The sequence below is a fragment of the Mus musculus genome, chromosome 14 (assembly GCF_000001635.26).
Source record: "Mus musculus strain C57BL/6J chromosome 14, GRCm38.p6 C57BL/6J".
NCBI classification, from domain to species: domain Eukaryota; kingdom Metazoa; phylum Chordata; class Mammalia; order Rodentia; family Muridae; genus Mus; species Mus musculus.
In genome coordinates this window covers 77714610-77738214 of record NC_000080.6, presented here as the reverse complement: position 1 = coordinate 77738214, position 23605 = coordinate 77714610, and the positions used below count along the sequence as shown (strand labels likewise).

Below are 23605 nucleotides of genomic sequence, written 5' to 3'. Positions count from 1 at the left end.
ACTGAGCCCAAGACTCTGTCCATGCTGGGAGAGCACTTAACTGGGTTATATTGCTAACCCTCAAATATCTTTTTATATCTTGTAATCATTCCACAAGCTGTCTACACACAAGGCCCTTTCTCTCCAAAGGCTAGAGGCATAGCAGAAGGAACCATAGCCAGCTCTGAGCCGAGTCAAAAGAAGAGACTGTCTCTTGGACCCCATGCCAGATTTTAATACAAAACGTCTTCCAGTGTGAACCTCTTCCAACTATTAGGAGGGAGACAAGGTAAAACCAAAAGGTTCAATCACACAAAACCTCTGCAAGTAAGCCAGGGATGCAGACATCACCCCAAAGAAACCATAGGCAAAACAAATGACTTCTTCAAAGGAAGCCATCACCATGTGCTTGTATCTGGATGCAGCTATTTGTAAGAATTCAAATCATGCTTTCTTGTGTCAGTGAATACCTGAACACCATTTTAGATGGTAGGTGGTAGATGGGTAGTCTGGGTAGAAAGGAAACATGGAGATCTCCCCCCCCCCAACCCCCACATAAAGAGTTTGCTCTAATTTGCAGGTAGATAGTGTCCAGAGTCAGGTTATCCCGCCTTTATCATTCACCCCTTTCTTCCTTCGAGGAATGAGCTCATCTGTAAGGTTTTTCTCATTCTCTGTGGTTCTGCCGCTGCTTTGTTCTTGTTCTGGTGGGTTGAGTACCACACTTCCTTCTTATTGGTAGAGAAAGGGACCAGTGGATGCTTAGCATGATGTACGCCTTGTTCTTATCCTCTGGGTGATGACTAAATTGCTTTAAGTGTCCTTCTTTTGTGTAGAGGCTACAGTGTTTTTGCTGTCTCCCTGACTGTTCTCTGCCTCCTAGGCTTCTTCTGAATAGCAAGGACTATAGGCAGACTCCCCTATACCTGGCTACATGATGGTTCATTTTTTGTAGCAACTTCATGGTAGGCAGTGACACCCTGGTGTGTGGTCAAATACTAGTCTAGATGTGGCTGTTTACATATTTTAAAAGAGTTTATTCAGCATTAAAAAAAGAAGATTGGACAAAGTAGATCACCCTGCATAATGCAAATGGGCCACCATACAATCTGTTGAAGGGCTCCAGAACAAAGTGACATTTCCCAAAGGATGTGCAATTTGACTTCAGGATCAACACATCAGTTCTAGCTTGCTCTTCTTCCTTGATTCCTCAAGGGCAGCATCAACTCTTCCTCAAATTTCCAGCCCGCTGATCTGTCCGACAAATTCCAGTCTTGTCAGCCCTGATAATGCCATGAGCCATACTTTAGAATGTCTGTCAATTTTTTTATCATCTATATAATAGTATTCAGACATCCAATTGTTCTTTTTTCCCCAGGGAACCCTGACTCATACATTTGTTAATTATAAATATTATCTTCTCTCCAGAGGATTGGAAGGTAATTAGAGAATTTTAAAGCTATCCCAGCCCTAGATCTTATTGGCTATGTGGTCTTTCTTCCTTTCATATGTATGTGGTGTGCATGCATGTGTATACACAGATATGAATATAAGCATGTGCCTATTTACATGTGTGAGGTTGATTTCAGGAATTTTCTTTGATAGCTCTTTCATCAGCTTTTTCAGCCTTTGAGGCTGGGTCTCTCAGTTACACCCAGGGTTTGCTGAGGCAGCTAGTTTTCCTAACCCCTGTCTCCATCTTCATCTTTGGAGGTTAGAGTTACAGATGAGCCACCACACCTACCCAATTTTTATGTGGGGTCTGCGAATCTAACCATTTAACAAGCACTGTAAACCTGGAACCATCTTTGTCGCCTTAGTGTGTTATCTAGAACAAGTTTCCATATGTCTTTATTTACTCAACTGTTAAATAGGAATAAAGGGAGCCTTTGAGTTGTTACTTAAGTAAGGGTATGCTTAACAGAGTAAGCAACATGGGTTTTTTTGTTTGTTTGTTTGTTTGTTTGTTTGTTTGTCTAAGGCAAACTCACATGTCAACCAAGGTAGTCTGGAACTCCTATACCCTCCTACCTATACATCCTAAGTGCTAGAATTATAGGCAGGTGCCATCATGTCTGGCTTAACATTATGCTATTAAGTGTAGACTATTGACTTGTGATTTTTATATGATACTACAGTGTGTGTGTTTGTGTGTGTGTGTGTGTGTGTGTGTGTGTGTGTGTGTGTGTGTGCATGCGCGCTGTTGTTTGAGGAGAGGAGTTGGTAGAAAACTGGAAAGCCCTTGCTTGACAACGTTCCAAAGTCACTAGTTTTTCTGAAGAATTATGGGATGGAGATGAAGGGAAACATATGGGTGCTAACAGTAGCCAAACTCACTTTCAAGTCCTTCTTCTGTCATTGAGAATATCAACCACACTCCAGTGTTGTAGATAGCCCTGGGGCTAATTATATTTGATGTTAATTCTGTTCTCCTATGAGTGGTTGTGAACAAGGAATGAGTCAGCACTCAGGTGATTTCCTGTAAACTTGCTCACCACCTTAATTTGTAAAGTAAAGGAGAGCTGATGATTGGGCAGATAAAAGGGAAGGTGGAGCGGAAGGTGAGGGAGAGAGAAGAAGAAGAAGAAGAAGAAGAAAATGGAAGAGGGAGAGGACTCAGAGGAGGAGGAAGAAGAAGAAAAGCTGAGCAGAAGCACATGGCCTGGAGAAACCGCAAGTTCCAAGGGTCTCATAGATGTGGAAGATGGTAGTGTAGTGGCAGATCTGCCCAATCTAGGTGCACAGCATGTAATCATATTAACTGATTCGTGTTTTCATTGCCAGGGCATATTTGGGAGGAGATTAACTGCAACACTCCAGGGCAGGTCACATGCCCAGCAATGGTTGGCCAGCACAAAACAGATTTCATGGTTGTTTTTTATGTGAGTTTTGTTTTGTTTTGTTTTGTTTTGTTTTGTTTTGTTTTGTTTTGTTTTGTTTTGCTTTGAGAGAGAGAGAGAGAGAGAGAGAGAGACTCTGACTATGATGCTGGGTGGAAGGGAGATGGGAGGATCTAGGAGGAATTGGAGGAGGGAAAATAATGGTTGATATATATTGTATAAATTTTTTAAGTAAAATATTTTAAAAATTTCTTATTCTCATTGGGTGGTGGTAGCACATGTCTTTGATTCAGCCCTTAGGAGGCGGAGGCAGGTGGATCTTTGAGAGGTGAATCTTTTTCAAGGCCAGCTTGGTATACAGAGTAAGTTCCAGGACAGACAGGGCTACACAAAGAAATCTTGTCTCAGAAAAAAAAAAATCTTGTTTTCATCTTACCACGATATGACTTAAAATCAGTGATATTATTTCTGGACTTTTAAATATCTTAATACACTTTGTCCACTTCTAGTTCTGGAAGGCTGGGAGTCTGGGGAAACAGGCAGAGACTTCAGTCTGAAGAGAGAAGAGCTTGAGGAGACATCCCAAGGTGTGCTACAGGAATCAATCACAACAAGAAAATGACTTTGAATGAGCCCAATGTCACGTGACTGGAGATTCTTGCTTAATTTGATACTAAGTTGGTTCCAAGTTCTTCAGAATCAAGTTCTACAATCTTGGGAAAATGTACTCATGGTTGGAAGCTTAGTGGAAACCTCTAGAAGCTGGTGAGCAGGACAACAAAAAGGTGGTGGTCTAGGAAGGGTGAAAAAGAATAGTTGCTAAAAGAAAGCTTTAATGCAAACAATAACAGGGGAGATCCCAAATGTACACTGGGATGGGGGCTTGGAAGCTGGCACCCACAGACGTGAATTGGTAGAACTGGCCATGGGATTGATATTGAACAAGGTTGAGATTTGGGGGATGGCTTTCTAATACCCCTGGACACCAATTCTGAGCTAGTGGAGACTGTGTTGACCTCCTTCAGATATTTAGTACTATATGAGGGCCATTTTTGGATGGTCACGATGGAGGTATGGAATAGCACCATCATCTGGTGGATAACTGGAGCTCCTGAGCATCCTCTAGTGTGAGTGACTGCATCTTAGCAAAGGGCACAGCTCAGAATGCCAATGATGCTGAAGTTAGACACTCTGGAGCCATGCTGCACTTTGGAAGGGTGAGTAGTCAAGTATTCATGGAATTTGGTGATGTCCCTAGAAACACTGGAGCCACATCATTTTTTTATTGTAGGAGCACAAAGGTATTTAAGATGTTTTCTTCAAGGGAGTGATCTCCTTGAACGTGGAGCTATGGCTTGAAAGCTGTTCTGAAACCGGTCCATCTCAGTGCCTTACCATGATGAGATACAAAGTTGAGGGGCTACTATGACAGGGAATAGCTTCCCTAACAAAGTACCTTTGTCCCTTCTCTCCTGCTGGTGCTTTCTCCTGTGGCCTCTATGGCTCTGTGTTTCATCTCCCTAGTTCAAAGGAAGCTGAGGGCTGTGGCTTCCCCATTTCTGGGGCCTCCCACCATCCCTGACAAAGGAAAGGCCCTTAAGAAAGAAATGTTTCATAGAGAAAAGCCGTCACCTAGCTTAATGTAGCCCAACAGGCTGACAATCGGAAAGAAAAATAGGACAGGAGGAAGCAAACTATTTCTGTGATGAGTGTTCCAAAATTAGACTGTAAGGGCCTGTGTTATATTTCCTCAGAATATTAATACACCCATACCGGAATACATCACTGAGATTTCACTGGAAAATTAGGAAAGAGCAAGGGGAAGAGAATCTTGAAAGTATTAAGCAATTGGAATATTTTTAAATGACCAGATTTATGACAAGGGAATAAATTTTATGTCATTGTTATTATGGTTGATGGGAAAGCCTTGGGGGATTCCTGTGTCCCAAAGCTGTCCCTAAAATATTTTCCTGCTTCTCTGAACTTCAGGGAGAATGGCGTTCCTAATCCACTGTTGAATGATGCTTTAACCACCTTGAGATCTAGCTGGTGGACAAGCCAGAACCACAGCCGGTTTTCAACCACCAGACACACACACTCTCTCTCTCTCTCTCTCTCTCTCTCTCTCTCTCTCTCTCTCTCTCTCTCTGACTGAGCTGCTGCTCATCATGTATCTGGCCTTCCACTCCATCAGGGAGGGAGATAGGACGCTTGGAAGCAAGCAGATGCATTCCAGGATTGCTTCTCCTCTTCTGTGGGCTTGTGTAACTTTTCTGCCTCTTGGTGTTCTCATCTGGAACTCAAGGCAATAATTACTGTGAGTGTTTTCTTTATCTGTGCTACGAAGGCTTCCAGGTCTCTCTCAGCTTCTTTCTTATTGTTATGCAGTCATTACATGTTTTTATAATTTAGACTGGTGTTTTTCAGACCGTGATGTAAGGAACACTTGTTCCTAAGATGTCTTCATAATTTTCTATAATTAATGTGTTTTATGTGCAAATAAGTACAGAAGACTCCAATTAAATCCAGGTAAAGAAGTCCAGAATCTGGAGCTTGCAACATGTTAACGTGTCCTATGCTTACTAGGAGTATTATGCTTATTTGTATGATCAAAGAACTTTAAATACATACTTGCACATGCACATATACAATCACTTGATAGTATCTTATTACCACTAGTTTCCATAGAACATAATTTGAGGATTGTTTTAGGATTTCTGTTGTAATGAAGAGACCACAGCAACTTGAAAACATTCAATTGAGGCTGGCTTACAGTTGCAGAAAATTTAATCCATTATCATAGCAAGAAGCACGGTGGCATGTAGTTAGACATAGTGCTGAGAGATCTGCATGATGCCCAGAAGCCATGTAAAGGCTGGATGGGCATGGTGGCCTGCCTATAATCCCAGAAGATAACAGTCAGACACAGTTTTGGTGATCCCTAGAGAGAGCTGGCTTACTAGACTAACAGAAATGGTGAACCCCAGATTTGGTGAGGATCCTTGCTTCATTACATATGCTGGGGAGAAATGAGAAGGCTATCTTGCGTCAATCTCAGGTCACCACACACTTGCTACATATGTGAAGTGTTGTGGCTCATGTCTGTACTTGAGGCCAGAGGTAAGGAAACTGGGCAGCCTGAGATACATAGTATCCTTGTCTTAAAAAATAAAATGTCAGAAACTGCTATTTCAGAAGAGAGAAAGGGCCCTTGGTCAGGCCTCTGTTTGCTCCCTGAAAGTGATTTCCAGGCCACTGTTTTCTAACTTTAGGCCCTACCATGTTTTCACTTCAATATCCTCATTGGCCCTTTGCATGTGTGTGTTGTTGTTGTTGTAAGTTAGACTATGAAGTAATTTGCATACTACTTTGGTACATATCTTACCACACCTGTCACTTGTTCTGATTCATCCCCTTCACACTCCACTCTCCTGTCCCCCCGGCCAGCGTTTGCTGGTCCCACTGTCTCCCTTCTGCTTTCATTCTGTATTCCATTATCCTCTCTTCCCACTCCTCCCACACAAGATCACTTCCTGCTCATGGTCCCCTTTCTAAACTCATTGTCCCTCCATACACATTTTAAATCTGTATCCTATGTATGAGAGAAAATACACAGAGGAAATATGTCTGTCTGCCTTTCATATTTGGCTTAACTTAGTGACTTCCTTTCTCACCTGCTTTTCTGAACATGTCGTGATTTCATTTTCCTTTAAGATGAAGAAAAAAAATCCCCTGTGTATATGTACCACAGTTTTGTTGCCTATCCAGGCATTGATAGATGCCTAGATTGGTTTCATTTCCTGGGTTTTGTGTATAGTATAATAATAAACCTGGGCATGCTAAGATCCCCATGATATGATGATATGTTTACTTGAGGGCCCTTAGGTAGGAGGGGGGTTGCTGGATTTTATTTTTGATAAGTCGCTATACTAATTTTCATAGTGGCTGTACATCATAAGTATGTTATGCCAGACACATAGATGAGCACATTTGTGTCTTTCGACAGTGTCATAATTCATTTAATAACAAATACATTCACAGAGTTGAGAGTCTTCCATGACAGCACTTTGCCAAATAATCATACCTACCTTGGCAACCTGAGTAAGGAGAATGCAGGCCCATTGATTCCAACTTTGATGGCTAATATTAGCTCTCATACCATATATTCCACAGCACATATTGAACATGTCTCTCTGATTTACAGAATAAATATGAGTTAAAGAGGTTATAGCAGCGCTCAGAAGTGAGCTGAGAAGGAGTCTGCACTGATAATGAACCAGACCGTTGTTGAGAGGGAGCTACTGCTGAAGTCACAATGTGAGCATCTATAGGGTGGATTGAGATCCAAGAGGAGGAAATGGAGGGCTCAGGTTCAAGTCTGGATGGGTGAAGAGAGATAGGTAGGGAGTTGATTAAGCTTCATCTACAGAGAGACCAAGCTGAGCTAGGGCACAGTCAGGAGTCTGCCTTTTACCAGTCCTGGGCACACGTACACCAGGTATCAGACAATAAACTAATGTGGAACAATGTTATCACAGAGGTAAGTGTCATTATCTTATGGGGTCCTTTTCTTGGTCTGGTTTGTCTGATACGCTCTTAGGCATGGTTTCCCTGACATGATTTTAATATACCCATGTATCCCCTATAGGCTCAATTCACCCTGAGAAGTTTATACAACACCTTCCATACTTATGAATAACTCATTTGTCAGTCTCTGAAGGTGTCTGAGAGGTGGCATAGTTTGTGAGTCCACCTAGTCATCTTTTTTTTTTCTCAAAATGGAGTCAAAGGCTGCTAATAAAATGAAGCCTGAAAACCTTTGTTTCACACACTCTAGGGGCGTTTAGAACAAGGCACACCTGGATCTCAACACTGAGTCAGCATACATTCCCCAGCAGCAGCACATAAGCATTCCTCTTTTCCCCTATCTTGACCCCCATACCTGCACATCATTATAGAGCATCTTAGAGACAGACACTTGATTGGTTTCCTGTTCTAGCTGTAGTCTACTTTTGGTATTTCTTGCTGGCAGGAGACACTAGAGCTGAGAAATACTTACTTTTCTAACTAAGTAGTCTGACCCCTCAATAGTACCTCCACATTTTCTTATGCCCTGGGTGGTTATTTTTATAGCCATTCTTTCTTCCTACTAGAACCCTATAAACATATGGCTGGCAAAACCAGATATTTACAACATTCTGCCTGGAGGTGCTATTGCTCACATCTCAACATCCACGAGTATTATTTCCTACTTAATTAAAACAAAACAAAACAAAACAAAAATAAAACCACACCACTGTACTTGACCTGACAAATCAGTTGTTGTGGTAGTTAACCACTCTGCCTTCTCAGCCACCTGCCAGAGCCCTCTGGATTCATGAAGGAAACACACATATGCACATCAGTTAGTTTTGTTATGTCATGACTAGCTTAATGTCTGGGCACTTCTAAACCTTCCCCTGCTAGCTAACACTCCTCTCCGATACTCCTGAGTTAACATCTTTTAAAATCTAGATTTCATCTCTGCTACCCTGGGCACAATGGGGAACGGCCACCAGAGTCACTTACCTGAATTCTTACAAGGCTGGTCCATTCTATGCCCCTCTCATAGTGATTTTGCTTCTTCCTCCCTCTCCCAAGCCTGGGAATCCTAAAAGTCCCACCTCTGTCTGTCCTCCCCAGCCATTGGCTGCTGGCATCTTCATCTACCAATTGGAGCCATCTGGGGGCAGAGTCTCTCAGTGTCTTAAAAGTGCAGACACTCATGTAAGCAGTTTGGGTGGCCAAAATTAACATTATAACACAAGCAGCATTAGGCCAAACTCACTTCAATCAGTGATCCAGTTTAATGAATGCTCATGGAGGAAGGTCCTATGGAAAAAGAAGACATGGGAATCAAAAGGTTTATAAGTATAAAGAAGTAGCTGAGGACTCTGAGTCGTGAACACTCAAGTCTGAAGACTATGAAAAGGTACTGACCAGAGAGATTTCCTCCTCTTGGAGGATGATAGTTTGTGTCAAGTTGACATAAATCTAGCCAGCACAAGGACAGAGAAAATATCTAACCCTATTGTCTCAAATATGAGATACTCTATTTTCTTGTTTGAGAAAACACACCAGGTTTCCCTTTGCCAAGATTCTCTTCCAAGATGCCTGGTTTGAGTTAGAAACATGACCAATTTCTCATGTATTTCTTAAGTACCTGAAACCTAACAGTGAGGCTTGTGGGAATCTGGATTATTTGAGAAATTAGAATTCTTATTTCAAACACACCTCAAAGTTCTTGGGACTGATAGAGTTTCCTATTATTTTTAATTTAGGCATCTGTTGGTACAGAGAGAGATCTGGAGGCAGATTTTCTAATACACGTTGGCAGGGGCCAGGGAGGGGAAAATCTTGTCAAGTAGTAAACAGTGAGGCCAGGAGAGAGACCACCACCCCTGATGGCATAGGAAGACCCAGTGAATAGAAAACATTTTAACATGACTATGGGTGGGATTGGTGTCATTCCATTTCAAGGAAAAAAAAAAAAAAACTCAGGGACTTAATCAAGTCCCCATCTTCAGACGGAGAGGGCTATTCTAGAAGGCTGCCCATGGCCTTGATAGTCGAGATTTACCCATCTTAGACCCAGAGGCTACATGTTTCATTTACCTGCCCTAAGTCATAGACTGTCAATACAAAAAGTTCAGTGCAGGCTGGCTCCGTCTTTGCTGTTTTCTATCCCTCAGTCGGCTGACATTCCAGGCCCAGCCTTTCATTGGCATGCATTGAACTAAACTTCTATCATGTGCTTGAGGAATAAAAGGTCACAGGATACAAAATCCTAACCAGTTTCTGCTCAGCCTTAGGGAGTGGCAATTATTTTCAGTAAGGATTCATAGCACTCTGTACTTGAAACTTGACTTCCTGTGATTATAAATTATAAAAGTAATCTGTGATATGTTGGCTTGACATAACAATCAATGTCTATTTAACAAATGGCCCACAGTAGTTTTCATCTGTCATCTTCTTTCAACGACGGTGTTTGACTTCCAATCCCATACGTCATATTCTATCTCAAAGCACACAAGAGGAAGAAACTCTCACTTATGTGTATATATACTCAAAGGTAAAAGATTTATTTATTGGTAAAAGCCTTAAATTGGCCAATTTTTGACTTTTCATCTGTAAAGAAAAATGCTCTCAAAAACGAGATTACCTCTAGAATCCGTGGCTTACATGGCACTTCCTCGGTGTAAAGGCAGATGAGATGGAATGTTCTGGTCCGCTATTCCATCCCCTTCTTATCTACATATAGCTCTTCTTAAGTGAACTTGACAAGTGTTGTAGGCTGATATGAAGATAGACTGCTACAGTAAACAAGAAAAAGAGTTTTCCCCCTCACATAGCAAATGAGCTTTCTAATAGAAATTTCTTTGTGCAGGGGAAGATATTAGAATTTTCATCGTACAATAAATATATTTGCTAGACAAAAAAATACATTTCATTACATGTGATGCACTTTCTATTGTACACTAACCACTTTTTCTGCTTTGTAGAGTAAAACACTATTTTCTATTGTAAACTGTATGCAATTTATTTTTGTGGGCCTCTTTTTTTTTTCCCCTGCAGAGTAAGAACATTCCATTTTAGTCTGGTCCCAGTGAATATACATTATTTAAGAAATGACTGACACAGCATGAACATCTGTGACTCTCTGGGCATCTTTGCAGAGGTAGGCAACAGTTGACATCTAATTTGATTAACATAATCAGTCTGTTATTTCTAGATTTACTGGGGCCATTGATTATGAAAGTCTGAGCAATGATAATAAACATGTATGTTTATAAAGTAACACTATTACATATTCCAGTTACTACTATAATTTTTCCTAGTAATGGTTCCTTGGGGCTAAAAATACATAATAGTTTTTTTTTTAAATCTTTGAAGATTGTATACTTTGTTGGCCTTCATCGAGAAGGTGGCAGAGCTACACTTTCTTTTCCTTTGAATGTATTTGGCCCTGATTACCATGTGCAGTGGTAGTGTGTCTGTCACATGGTTGTTCTGCTTTATTTAGAAGCATCGCTAACTGCTTACCAGAGGTTTCTCCCTTCTATGTTAGCATGACAATTGGTGTGATATTTGTTCAGGTCTTGTTTGGGCCAGCCATATTGTGGTGGTTTCATGGGTGAAAGCTTTCCTGACATTTCAAGAAGACACATTCTCACAGAAGACTTCCTTGGTCTCTGAGCTCTTATGGTCTCCCTGCCCTGCCCTTCTGAAATGTTCTCTGAGCCTTAAGTGCAGGAGTTGTGTTGTAGATGTGTCCATCGGCACTGGGCACCTGCAATCAGATGTTCTCTTTATTTTGACCAAGTATGATTGACTGTAGTGGACTGTGTGTGCTTCAAAGGGAAGCTTCTTTGATGAGGGGTAAAATCTACACATAGCTGTGGTGTGGTGGCTTGAATGAGAATGTCCCCCATAGGTTCAGATGGTTGACAACTTGGTCCTCAGTTGGTGGCACTGTTTGAGTAAGATTAGCAGGTATTGCCTTGCTGAAGTATGTCACTAGGGCCAGACACTGATGTTTCAAAACTATGGACCATTCCCAGTGTGTTTCTCTGCTTTGCATTTGTGGATTACAATAGAAAAGCAATTAATACATTTGAATATAAGTATGGTTTCAAATTCAATTAGGAATTATACTGATCCAGTAAATTGGTGGCAGTAGCTTCTGTTCCTCAGATCCACGACCTCACTAGCCATGGGTAGTGTTGGCTAGGATTCTAGTGCCATACATGATTCCCTCCTGTTGAGTGGACCTTACGTTCAATTATATAGTTGTTGGCTACTGCCAAGATATGAGTGTCACTACTGTACCTTTAGGAATATCTTGCTATGCTGGTCATTGCTGTGATTCATAGGCATCACAGATGCATAGGAATATGGTTGCTTTTCTCCCCTGGAAACTTGTATATAATCTTCTGGTATAATGAAAGTTAGTCCTCGGACTTTCAGGGTCAGATCTAGCTCAAATCTTCTGATTCTCGTGTCTGAAGTATATAGTGTCTGGAGCCATAGGATCTTATCTTTGATTCCTGGGAGGCAGCCAAGAGCAACTGCAGTGCCTTATCCTGCTTAGGGCATCTCTTGTACTCCCCTGACCAAAACCTCACAAGGGATTTTCTCATGTCTGGTACTGAGGTTTTTGTTAGATGGTCAATAGCTCTTATAAGTAGCATTGTAAGCCCAAATGGAATAAGGTGTGTGTGTGTGCACAAACTTATATGTGTTACGTGTCATTTTAGGCAAATATAAAGATATGATCCCTTAAGACCTTTACAAACATTCTTAGTGTGATTTATCCCTCTCACTCCCTCTCAACCTCTTCTTCCGTATTTACCCCCATCATTTGTCCCATTTCCTGCTATTCCTCCCTCTGGGACTCCCCTTCCCCATACCATAGTCCTCTTTACTTTCCTAGTTTCTGTGGTTACTCCAAGATTTATATTCACATCTGTAGATTTGGGGCTTTTTAAACAAGTAAACAAAACAATCTGATAATGCTTAGCCTGGATTTTCTATCTCCGCTCTTTAAGCCCTCTGTTCCTCTTTCACTTTTTTCCCATATGTGAATGCATCTTATTTTGATCAAATCCATGAAACCATGTTTTTTTCTACACATTTGAAAGCTGCTTTTGATTATTTTCAAATATAGCTTGTGGCTTTTGTGTTCAGTAGACGTAGATGAAGGCGAACCAAAGCAGCAAGATTTCTCAAAGCAGGGAATATTATTAAGCCTCACAGAAAGAGTTAGTTTGTGATTCCCACTACAGTGTGAGTGAATCCTTAAGACAAAAGGCTGAATGGTAGGTAGACAGAGGAGGACACACAGGACACACTCTGTCGCAATAGGCAGACTTGGCAGGTAGACAGAGGAGGACACACGCTGTCACAATAGGCAGACTTGGGGAGACAGAAGGAAGCAAAGGGCTTGAGGGGAGTGAGTAAAACATTGTTCATTAAGGAGAGACATTTGTTGGAGATTAGAAGTTCTGGGTACGATTGGTTAATTATTGTGAATGTGCTTAGTGTTGCCAAATTGCATACTTAATGAATGTTCAAGATAAGCATAGTATAGATTTTTATCACAAGAACAATGTAAATAAAAAGATAAATAAGATTGTGCAAAGACATTGCCTTCGAGAGGAAAAGAGGGACAAAGTTGTAGCCTCTTTTGTTGAACCCAAAGCCTGAACATGTTCTTACTCAGCCACCAGAGATGTCCTGTGTAGACCTTTCTTTCATTTATTTGGCTCCCCCCCTCCCCCATAATCATTTACAAGAATTATCTATCATGTCTGACTCAAAGAGGCAAGAGTGGTTTCCTGTTCTAGACTGAGAGATATGGCCACATTCACAATGTAACTATAGTATAAAAGGTTCCAATAAGAACACAAGCATCAGGGGAGAGTGCCCCCCGGCCCTCCAGGGATACAGGCTCACAAAGAAGTTGGTGATTGACCTCAGTTTGAGTAGGAATTGTGTTGACTGTTTTGCATTATAACAAACACAAATACATTTTTTGTTCACATTTAGGGGGCTTGGAATTTGGGGTTAAGAATATTTTGAAACATTTTCTAACATTCTACCATTGGGTATTCATAAGCAAAGGGTTCTGGGAGGCAGAGAAGACCCCTGATCATTCTGTCCTGTTTTCCGATGTTATCAATGAAGAGAGTTTGAGACAAAAATCAGTGCTTAATTTTGGAGCCAAGAACCCTGATTTTTCACTGGGAGACTTAGGGAAAGACCTCAAAAATCTTCATCTATAACCCATATACAAGAGATGGTGTAGAGTGAACGCTATGATCAAAAGGCACCAGGAAAGCACAGGTGTCACAGGTGGTCTGGGGACAGACAGAGCTAAAGTATGATTTTTTTAAAAAAGAATGTAGTGGAGTCTACCTTGGGTTTAAACATCAGACTAACATTGCAAACTGCAAAGAAGGCGAAGTTATATAAATATCTGAGCTTTCATTATCCATGTATGACAAAAGAGGACAATAATAATCTCTCCATACAGTGTTACCCCGAGGTTTAAAGAGATTGGGATGACCGGCATACGGAAACCCCAGACCCCTGCAGAGGCAGTGTGAGTGCATTCCCATCTGAATCTGAGAGCCTGTACACTAATTTAAAGTTTATTCCCTCCAAAGCCAAGTTATTCACATTGTTATTAGTCAACCTTTTATAGCTGCGAGGGGATTTCTTAGAAAAATAACGTAAAGGAGGAAGGTTTTTTGTTTTTTTGTCTCATGTCTGCAGAGGTTTCAGTCCGGGACAAACCACATCCATTGCTGTAGCCCCAAGGGTGAAGAACAACTTCATGGCAGCAAGATCATGAAGTAAAGGAGGCTGTTCACCTTGTGGCAGCCAGGGAGCAGGGAGATAGAGGGAAAGGCCAGGTATGAGTTATATCCTCCAAGACACACCCTCAGGGACTTCTTTCCCAGCTGGGCCCCAAGCCCTAGTTTCCAACACTTCAACTTATGACCCTGTTAGTGAAATGGCTCAGTTGATTTGTTCAGAGCACTCATGATCTGATCAGCTTGAAGGGATGAGATATATGGGCACCGGGGTGGGGTAGGATGGGGTGGGGTGGGATGGAGATGTCATATATCCAGGGATAGTACACAACTGACATACAATAGGATGAGTGGTAATGGTAAAACCCATTTCAGGTAAACATTATCCTGGTACCAAAGCTCATCTTCTAGGAACCATGTAAGAAGGTCCGAAAGTCCAACTGGCTGCCCATTCCTGCAAGTTGTGACTCGTGGTCATTCCGTTTGGGAATTGGCATTATCTTGTCAGATCTCGGGTTCTGCTGTCCCTCCTTTGGACTGATTGGTGGGTCAGACCTGCAGGTTATGGTTTCCACTCTGCATAGCCTCATTGTATGATTCAGTTCCTGGCAATACTCAGAAAGAAGCAAGCGACATGCATAAAACACCCCCATGGTTGCAGGCAGAACCAGTAAGGCTGTGGTCCCGCCTCCTCACCCCTCCCTAATGTATTATCATTGTGAGTAGAATCTAAATGGAATCTTCAAATCTTTAACCCCACCCACATTTTCATGTGAACCTTAGTCTGCTTTTTAACAGTGTTATCTATGAATGATGCCATCTGTTTTCTGACTGTCATAGTCTAGGAATCTGTCAGGATGGTAGTGGCTATGGTTATCAGTCAATGGGAGCAAATGCTGACAGTGTTTAATGGGATAGTGGGATTTGCTTTTGTTTGCTTTCTTGAGATGGGGTCTTACTCTGTGGTGTAGGCTGCCCTCCCATTTTTAATCCTACTGCTTCAGACTCTTGAGTGCTGGGATTACAGGCATGTGCCACCATGTCCAGTTGACACTAGCACTCGCTTTGATGTCTACAGTATTCCTAGTACAGCTTCCTTGCCTCAAAGCTCACATATACAAGCTGGGGGTGGGGGAACATCTCTTTCAGACTGAGCTCTGAACACATTATGGAGAGAGAGGGTCTTCTTCATTCATCTCCACACACACAGCATTGGCTCCGAGCCTGAACCAAATACACATGTAGATGCTATGGGAGGTATGACAAAGGGCCTTCATTTTCCAGGGTTCAATAAAAAGACCCGAGGCTAATAATGCCTGTGCTGGCTAGTTTTGTGTCAACTTGACACAGCTGGAGTTATCACAGAAAAAGAGCCAACTGTAAGGCATTTTCTCAATTAGTGATCAAGGGGGAAAGGCCCCTTGTGGGTGGGACCATTTCTGGGCTGATAACCTTGGTTCTATAAGAGAGCAGTCTGAGCAAGCCAGGGGAAGCAAGCCAGTAAGGAACATCCCTCCATGGCCTCTGCATCAGCTCCTGCTTCCTGACCTGCTTGAGTTCCAGTCCTGACTTCCTTGGTGATACTGACAGCAGTATGGAAGTGTAAGCCGAATAAACCCTTTCCTCCCCAACTTGTTTCTTGGTCATGATGTTTGTGCAGGAATAGAAACCCTGACTAAGACAATGCCCAATAGGAGATTATGGCTGCATTTTCATCGTATCTGAGAACGCTCATTGTTCCGCCGTCTTTCTAAAAAACGTATCATTTAAAATTAATACCTTGAGCACTTGTATTTTGGGGGGAATTTTATGTAATAAAGGAAAGGAAAAGTTAAAGCCACATTCTACTCTTCATGATGGTAAAAGGAAGAGGGGAGACTGAGTTGTCTAAACTGCTGGCTTTTATACAAATGACTCCATTCCCTTTTTATAGGAAATAAATGTATGTCCCGCTGTGCTGGGCTGAGCCGACTGGGGACTCAGTACCTGCCATGAGGACGGAGAGCAACAGACAATCTGTTGTTGACTGGATTTAGATGTTTTCTTCTTGGTACTAGAGCTGTGTCCACCCCAGACCTGAACCACCTCCTGTACTGTGCTCCCTAAGCCAGACTGTATATCTCCTAATATTAGCAATGCTTCTTCCCTCTTAATGTCGCTTGCCTCATATCTAATACATTTAAAGTGGCAGTCTAGTGCACACATCTGAGGAACGAGAAAAAGATTGCATAGGAAGGGATGAAAATGTATGAATAAAATTATTACACAAAATCGATATGGTAGAAGTCAAGATTTATTGAAAAAAATTAATATCTTTGCTATAAAATTTGTAACAGGAATATTTTCCGAATGTTTTTTTCAATGCATAAACCTGAATGTTACATACCAAGCACGGGACAGCAGCAGTTGTTCCTTCTATTTACATTTTATGAAAATTGCTATGCAGTCCATGTGAAAAGAATACGCGATGGAGAACCGTTACATTAGAAAAATAATATCCTTGATAAAGCATTCTCAAGGAGTCCAATCATAGTTTTCTGCCTCTTCAATAAGGCAAAAGTCCCTGGAACAGCATATAACTTAATTTACAAAATACAATAACTGTTCAAACACATATTCAAGTTTTCTTTTGGTATGATTTTTTCCCCCACTGTAAAATCACTTTTTTGTTGTTTTGTTGTTGTTTTATTAACGAAAACAGAAAGACCATCAGGAAAATGTCATTTAATGTTGTCAGCTATACATTACATACATAACTGTAGCCTGGCAACCACCATTGCTACAGCGCCATTAACTGTAAGCATTTGCTCTATTCTGCAGCAAGGCCTAGTTTGAGATTTTGTGATCATTGACTGTGGAATCTTTGCTTGGTATTCATAGGGACAGGTCTGGCATAGTGTGAGGCTTGGTCTAGTGTAAGGAACTGGTACACAATTACATTTCCACGCACATGAAAACGCCACAGATGTCACTGAACAAAGCTTTGGTGGCTCCGCACAGGTCCCACGCTGGCAGACCCCAGCCCTCCTGCTCCTGTACTGTACAGCCCTGGCTGGCTTCAGACGGTTTCGCTTCCAGCTCTCCTGGACGTCAGTTAGGTCGTTTTAATTCCTTCAAAGGCACACAACTTCCATCTCTTCTCTAGCGTCGCTCCCACACCAGTGAATTCCTGTTTGAACATCCGTGGCAGCCTCATCAGAAGCATTTCAATTTCATTGGCGGATATCTGTTAGGAAGACAGAGAAGTCAATTTTGGGAAAGCAGCCCAACAGAAAGCCAGAAATGGACAGACCTAGGTAAGCTCTGCTTTCCATGGAGACATTTAGTTTTATCCGTGGCTGTCAGGCAATAAGGGGAAGGACTGCCTTGGATCACCCTGTCTGTAAGCAGCTGGCAGGGTGGGTGTGGGAAGAGGGACTAGGATGTCCTGAGCTTGCCTTTCCCATGGATAGAGAGATGCCTCATGGGCAGGACCATGTCTTAACAGCCTTCCCGACATAAAAGAAAGGCTCAGCACAGTTCCCCACCACTGCTGTGCCCAGTCTCACCTGCCTAGGGCAGAAACTTTCTGTAGCTCATCAGAAAGCCCCTAAGGTTGGATTATTTGCCATTCAACCGCTTTCTCTTCTTAGAGATGATAAAGGTTTAGGAATGAAGACTAAGCCTCAGACTTATAGCAGTAAAACGTCTTGATAGGCAGTCATAAAAAAAAAAAAAAAAGGCAACAATGTCTAGACAGATGTTTCAGTTAATTTTTTTCCTTAACGCCCCCCCCCCAGGAACTTCTTGCATTAATGATTTATTTGTTCTTCATTTAAAACAAAATTAACTTTGATCTTTCCTACCACAGTCGCTATCCTTGTTTTACTATGTTTGCATCCCAATCTGGGTTCATTGCAAGAACCTATACAATAAAATGGCTAATTTGGGGGCAGATATTCTGTTTGAAACCCCAATCTGCTATTGTTAAGAGTTAAATGAACCTTACAAAGATAATTAGTCTCTTTGAGCCTTAGAAAATGGGAGTAAAATGTAATAAGGGTGGTGTCAAAGCTTAGCACAGACTTGGGCACATAGAAATGCTATATGAAGCAGAGTAATTATCATTTTTCATGATGTCATTGCTACAGAGAGATCACTGTAGAGACTATACTTCCCACTTAACAATATTAAGTTTGTCTTTTTGGTTTGTACTTTAATAGAAAGTCAAATCAACTGTATTTAATATTCACGGAGAGGACATTCCATATAGATTCAATGTTCCTAGGCCTATAGCATAAAATTTTAGTTAAAAAGAGGCATTCCTAGAAGGTAAAATAGATAATATTCTTTTTTAAAAATTAACTTTTATTTATATGTATTTATGAGCATTGGTTATATGTGTGTGTCTATACCATTTGTGTGAGGATGCCATGTGTGTATGTCTATACTATGTGTGGGGATGCCAGAGGAGGGAATCTGATCTTAGAGCTTGAACCACAGGTAGTTGGGAGCCACCTGATGTGGGTACTAGAAACTGAACTTGGGGTCTTTTGGAAGAGCAGTAAGTATTCATTAACCATTGATCCATTTCTCTATCCCCTAGTAGATTGTGTTCTGATATTTGTGTGTATGTAATTTGAAATCTGAATGCACTGTACCATAAAACTATGTTAGAAGGATTATTAGATTCCCAAGTCAACCCATAAAACATTACTAAACAGATTGCTGAAGTTTTCATAGTGACCTTACAAAGTGCCCCCTCTTTCCATGGGATACTGTAAGATTATCTTCTCTTAAGATCCTCATTTCTATCCACGAGATACGTGTGGCCAATGGGGAAAACAGAGCTTGGTAAAGACCCGTGGGTGTGGCTTGGGGACTTATCTGTTGTATCGGCTTGCTCTTCAGCTGGAGTGGCCAGCCAGACAAGAAGCACCAAGCACTCGGGGCTCCTGTTGAGAGTGCAGCCTCCCTGGCTGCTCCTCTGGAGACCTTGGTTAGCAGTCTGGGAATGTAGCCCAGATAATCTATTTTTAACAAGCTCCCCAGCAATTCCATATGGGTTAAGAATCGAGGCTTCAGTCAGACCGTCGCGGATTCAACTCTGGGCTAAGCCTCAAGCAGCCTGCTCTTGAGCAGCTCTCATTTAATACCCGTGATGTTCAGTCCCTCCATGTGTAATAGAAAAACCATCTCCCTGTGCAGTTGGGAGGGCTAACTCAGTGCCCAGCACAAGCCATCACCCCTTTGTCTTTCTGTCTCTATATAGTACACAGACAGACAACAATGGTAGTAGTAAAAGTTTTGGGACAGAAGGGTCAAGATCTGTGGTCAAAGGTCACACAAGACGAGTACCAGAGGTTATGTATTCGAACGCAGTCAGTGTTAGGTCCAGAAGACACTTTCTTACTGACACCTAAAACTATGAAAGTTGTATATGTTAGCAGAGGAATCTGTGTTGTTTCTACAGATGTACAGCTTGTGTAGTTTTTAAAATCTGGCCAAGTAGGTCTACATTCTCACAGAGATCAGTTCTTCCTTTTAAAAAAGCAAACAGGCAAACAAGTTTTATATGCATGGGTGTTTTGCCTGCTTGTTAAGTCTGTGCACTACAGGGCATGCAGTGCCCATGGAGGCCAGAAGAGAGCATCAGGTCCTCTGGAACTGGAGCCTCAGATGGTTGTGGCCATCATGTTGGTGCTGGGAATTGCGCCAAGGTCCTCTGGAAGAGAACAGCAAGTTGTCCTAACTGCTGAGCCTTCTCGCCAGCCCTGCTGGCTATTTCTTTCCAGTAGACGGGCTACATCCTTTTTCCTAAGTTCATGCAGGAGACCTTTTCTTTATGCAGCCAGGCTGCACCTCTGCACGCTCTTCTCTTTCCCCTCTCTAAATCTTTTCTCCTTATTCCACGCGGCTGTGTGAGGGCGTGTTGCCCCCTTCCAGAACTCCTTTCTTTTACCTCTAGAAAACGTTGCCAGTCAAACTGGGGTGTTATTCTTGGGTTGAGCTGTCTTCCCTCAGATCAAGCAGAGGCCCTGGCCACGAGGATGGCAGAGTGGGGTTAGCTGGTAGCTAGTGTCCGGGATAACTACCCTCCCCCCACCCCCAACGAGAAGCAGAGGAAGGAGGGTAACAGCTACATTTTTAGGATAGAATAAGCGTCTGAAGACATCATCTATTCTGGAGGCTGTGGGGCCGGGGTAGCAAATACGTGTAGCCTGCTTGCTCTGGCTGGGAAAGTCTAACCAGTGAGACAGCTTTTAAAAAGCAAAACGAAATACCGGAAGGTTCTGTCATTCTAGCCACACTCTCATGAGATAGGGAAGCATTTACAAATATAGAGACTGAGGGGTCAGATAAGGCTGACTTGGGTCCTGGCACTATAGTTGGAAAGCCATGGTCTCATTAGGAGGCTGCATGGAGGGGATTAGCAGCAGCATTCTGGTCAGGCCTCTAGACTCCTTGGGCAACACCAACAGCATTCACACCAGCAACCAAACCCTGAGGATTCCAGATGGATCAGGCTCGTGCACACTTCCATGCTGCCTCTGACCAGCACCCTCACATCATACCGGGAGCTGTGCAGACAGATGATGGGGAAGCCATGGCCAGCACTCACTTCAAGGTACTAAAATCTCTTCAGACCTGTTTCCTCTCTCATTCACAAGACTAGGGGATTAACTGGGAAGAAATTTACTAAGTGCTTCAAGGACTTGATCTGATTGTGCTCGTGTGTTAATGTGAGTTTTAGGATGAGCCATTCAAAATGTACCTATCTGCTCAGCTGTGACACAGAGCTCAAACTGAGACAGCTTTTGTGCCCCCCTTTTAAACAAATGCTAATGACAAGCAAATGTAAGTAGTATTTGCTATGTGCTTTTCTTTCATATGCGCATATGTATGGATGTGGGTGCACAAACACCAGTGTGTGTGTACAAGTGAGACATCTTCACATCTTCTGCGCTCTCCTTCCACCACAGGTGGGTTCGAGGGATTGAACCAGGTCATCAGGCTAGCATGGCAAGTGCCTTTACCCACTGCGCCCTCCTACATAGAACACAAATAACTACAGACAGCTAAATGGAGGAGGTGGAGGGTGTGAAGTGAGTTACCCCCGAGGGATGAACCCAAGTTCTAAAGTTCCTAAGCTTCTCTGGTTTAGTGAGCCATCATTTCTGGTGGCACTCAGCCAAGAGCTGTGGTCTGTCATACGATGGGACGAAGCATTTCGCGCAACACCCTACCCAGCATATGTACACAGTAGGGGGATTTCACCTAACCTAGAACTCTTTCCTGAGCACGGTCACCGTGTGCAACTCGAGGGAAGATGGCGAGAAGCTGCTTCTAGGTCAGTGTGATGGTTTTTTGGCCTTTCCCATCTCCTGACGTGTTTACGGTGTGCTATGCTTTTTGCCCTCCACATTCTCCAAAGCAGTTTTGCTTTACAAATATTTTTATCTGCCTCATCTCCCTGACTGGTCACTATCTCTTACCATCTTCCTCTCACAGCTTCCCTTCCTACCATTATATTCATGGGCTGCTTCTTCATCTGTTTTTGTTTGTTTTAAATTCTCCAGAAAATAACAACAACCCCCCCCAACCCCCCCCCCCAAAAAAAACAGACAGAGTTTCTCTGTGTAGCCCTGGCTGTCCTGGAACCCTCTCTGTAGACCAGGCTGGCCTTGGCCTCAGAGATCCACTTGCCTCTGCCTCCTGAGTGCTGGGATTACCACCAGGCGAGGGCTTCTAATACTTAATCCTTTAGGAAGACTGAGCTGTGATGAGCTTTATTAAAGGAAACAGGTGAAAAGGCCCCATAAGAACCCCGGAGCCTACGTGGTGTTGACATCCCAGAGGAAATGTGAGTCCTGCTGCGTTTGTGTCCTGCTTTGTTGGCTCCAGCCCAAGCCCACAGCCTCCTAGCCAGGTCTGCAGACAGATGTGATGTGATAGAGCTGCGACTGTCAGGTAAGGGGGGGGGGCTGAAGAGTTGGGACACTGAAAAGATGCTAGCATAGGGCGAGGCACCAGCGAGGCTGAGTGCAAAGCCGTATTTCTTGCACATGATGAACTGGGTTTTGACCTCTGGGGTGTGTGTGAACCGTGCTTGTTGCTGTGTCCCTGTGCTAAGCATGGTATGAGCAGGCACAGAGGCCATAGGATAAGTGTTCAGTGCAGGTGAGGAAGAAAGGAACAAAGATAAAATGGAGGATTTGGAATAGGGAGAGAAATTGGAAGAGGGAGGGAGGTTCAGAGGAGGAAAAGATAAACACGGGAGAATTAAGAGGACTTCATGGGGAAAAAACAGAGAGAGAGAGAGAGAGAAAGGAAGAAGAAGAAGAAAGAGGAGGAGGAGGAAGAGGAGGAGGAGGAGGAGGAAGGGATGAGGGATGGGAGGCCACACTGGCTCACATGGTCCAGAGGGATGCTCCTGGCCAGAACTCCAGGCTGCTCTGCTCTCTTGGGTTTTGTGAGTCTTTGACTGCGACCCCACCCTGCTCAATCTGGTACTTGACTCCTTTATGTCTGGTTTTCAAGTTTATTTAATATGGTGGAGTGGGGGAGGGAGCGTGTTGCTAGGAACTAGACCCAGGGACCTTGTCCATGTGAGTCAATTTCTCTCTCTCTCTTAGATCTTTGCTGTGTGCTGGCCATCTGTCCTGATGCCCTCTAGACCACAGGACTAACCTGGGTACATGAAAAGGACTGACATATTCTCGCATTCCTGGGGCGTCACGCAGGCCTCTTGGCTTCCCTTAACTGTGAGTGAGCATATTCTGTTTTGCAGTCAAGTGGAAAGTCTGTTCCCTTCTGGAGGTGCTCCGATACCTAAAAAGCACATTCATTACAGTCTGTCTATGCAATCGTTCATTAATGCTCACTGACAGCTGGCTGTTAACACCAGCACATATATCACAGTGAGGATTATTCATGTGGGAAATTTAAATATTCCACTAGGAACACTTCACCCACCGTCACCATCCCCCACAGCCCAGGGAAAGAATGGCGGGCCATGAAGGCAAAGCCAGGATCTCCTGGAAACTGGAAAGATGCTGAAACTGTGCATGTGCAGAGAAATGTCTTAAAAACGTAGATGATTTTTTTTCCTTGGTGGGAAATGCTCACCTACCTCTGAGCACCCAAGCTGTTTGGTGTCCTGCCACAGAGGTGGGTCTGCCTGTGTCTGGCAGCATTTGTTATCAGATCATAACGAGTCTGTTGTTTTGGAACCACTCGAGGAGCTTTGAGTAGAGGTTGCAAATTATGCAGAGGTGGGTGGGGCAGCCTACCACACACACACAAACACACACACACACACACACACACACACACACACACACACACCTGGATTACAGTCCTTTGAAGATGCAAATTTGCTTTCTTTAATTCCAGAGTTTGGGAGTCAGAGGCATGTAGGTTTGAGACTAGCTTGGTGTATCTAGTTGG

General features: G+C 42.9%; 1 protein-coding gene across 34 annotated transcripts in view; it reads right to left on the bottom strand.

Annotated features, from left to right (window-relative positions):
• Window positions 1-16451: 16451 nt before the first annotated feature.
• Enox1 (ecto-NOX disulfide-thiol exchanger 1) overlaps window positions 16452-23605 on the bottom strand; it is a 565516-nt gene continuing 558362 nt past the window's right edge. For all 34 annotated transcript variants that reach the window (XR_003950851.1, XR_003950849.1, XR_383179.3 and 31 more), the window contains one exon: window positions 16452-17402. Coding sequence is in view for 27 of the 34 variants with exons in the window: in XM_006519001.4 (XP_006519064.1) it covers window positions 17271-17402 (132 nt within the window). In the remaining 7 variants the exon portion in view is untranslated. The remainder of the gene's footprint in view (window positions 17403-23605) is intronic.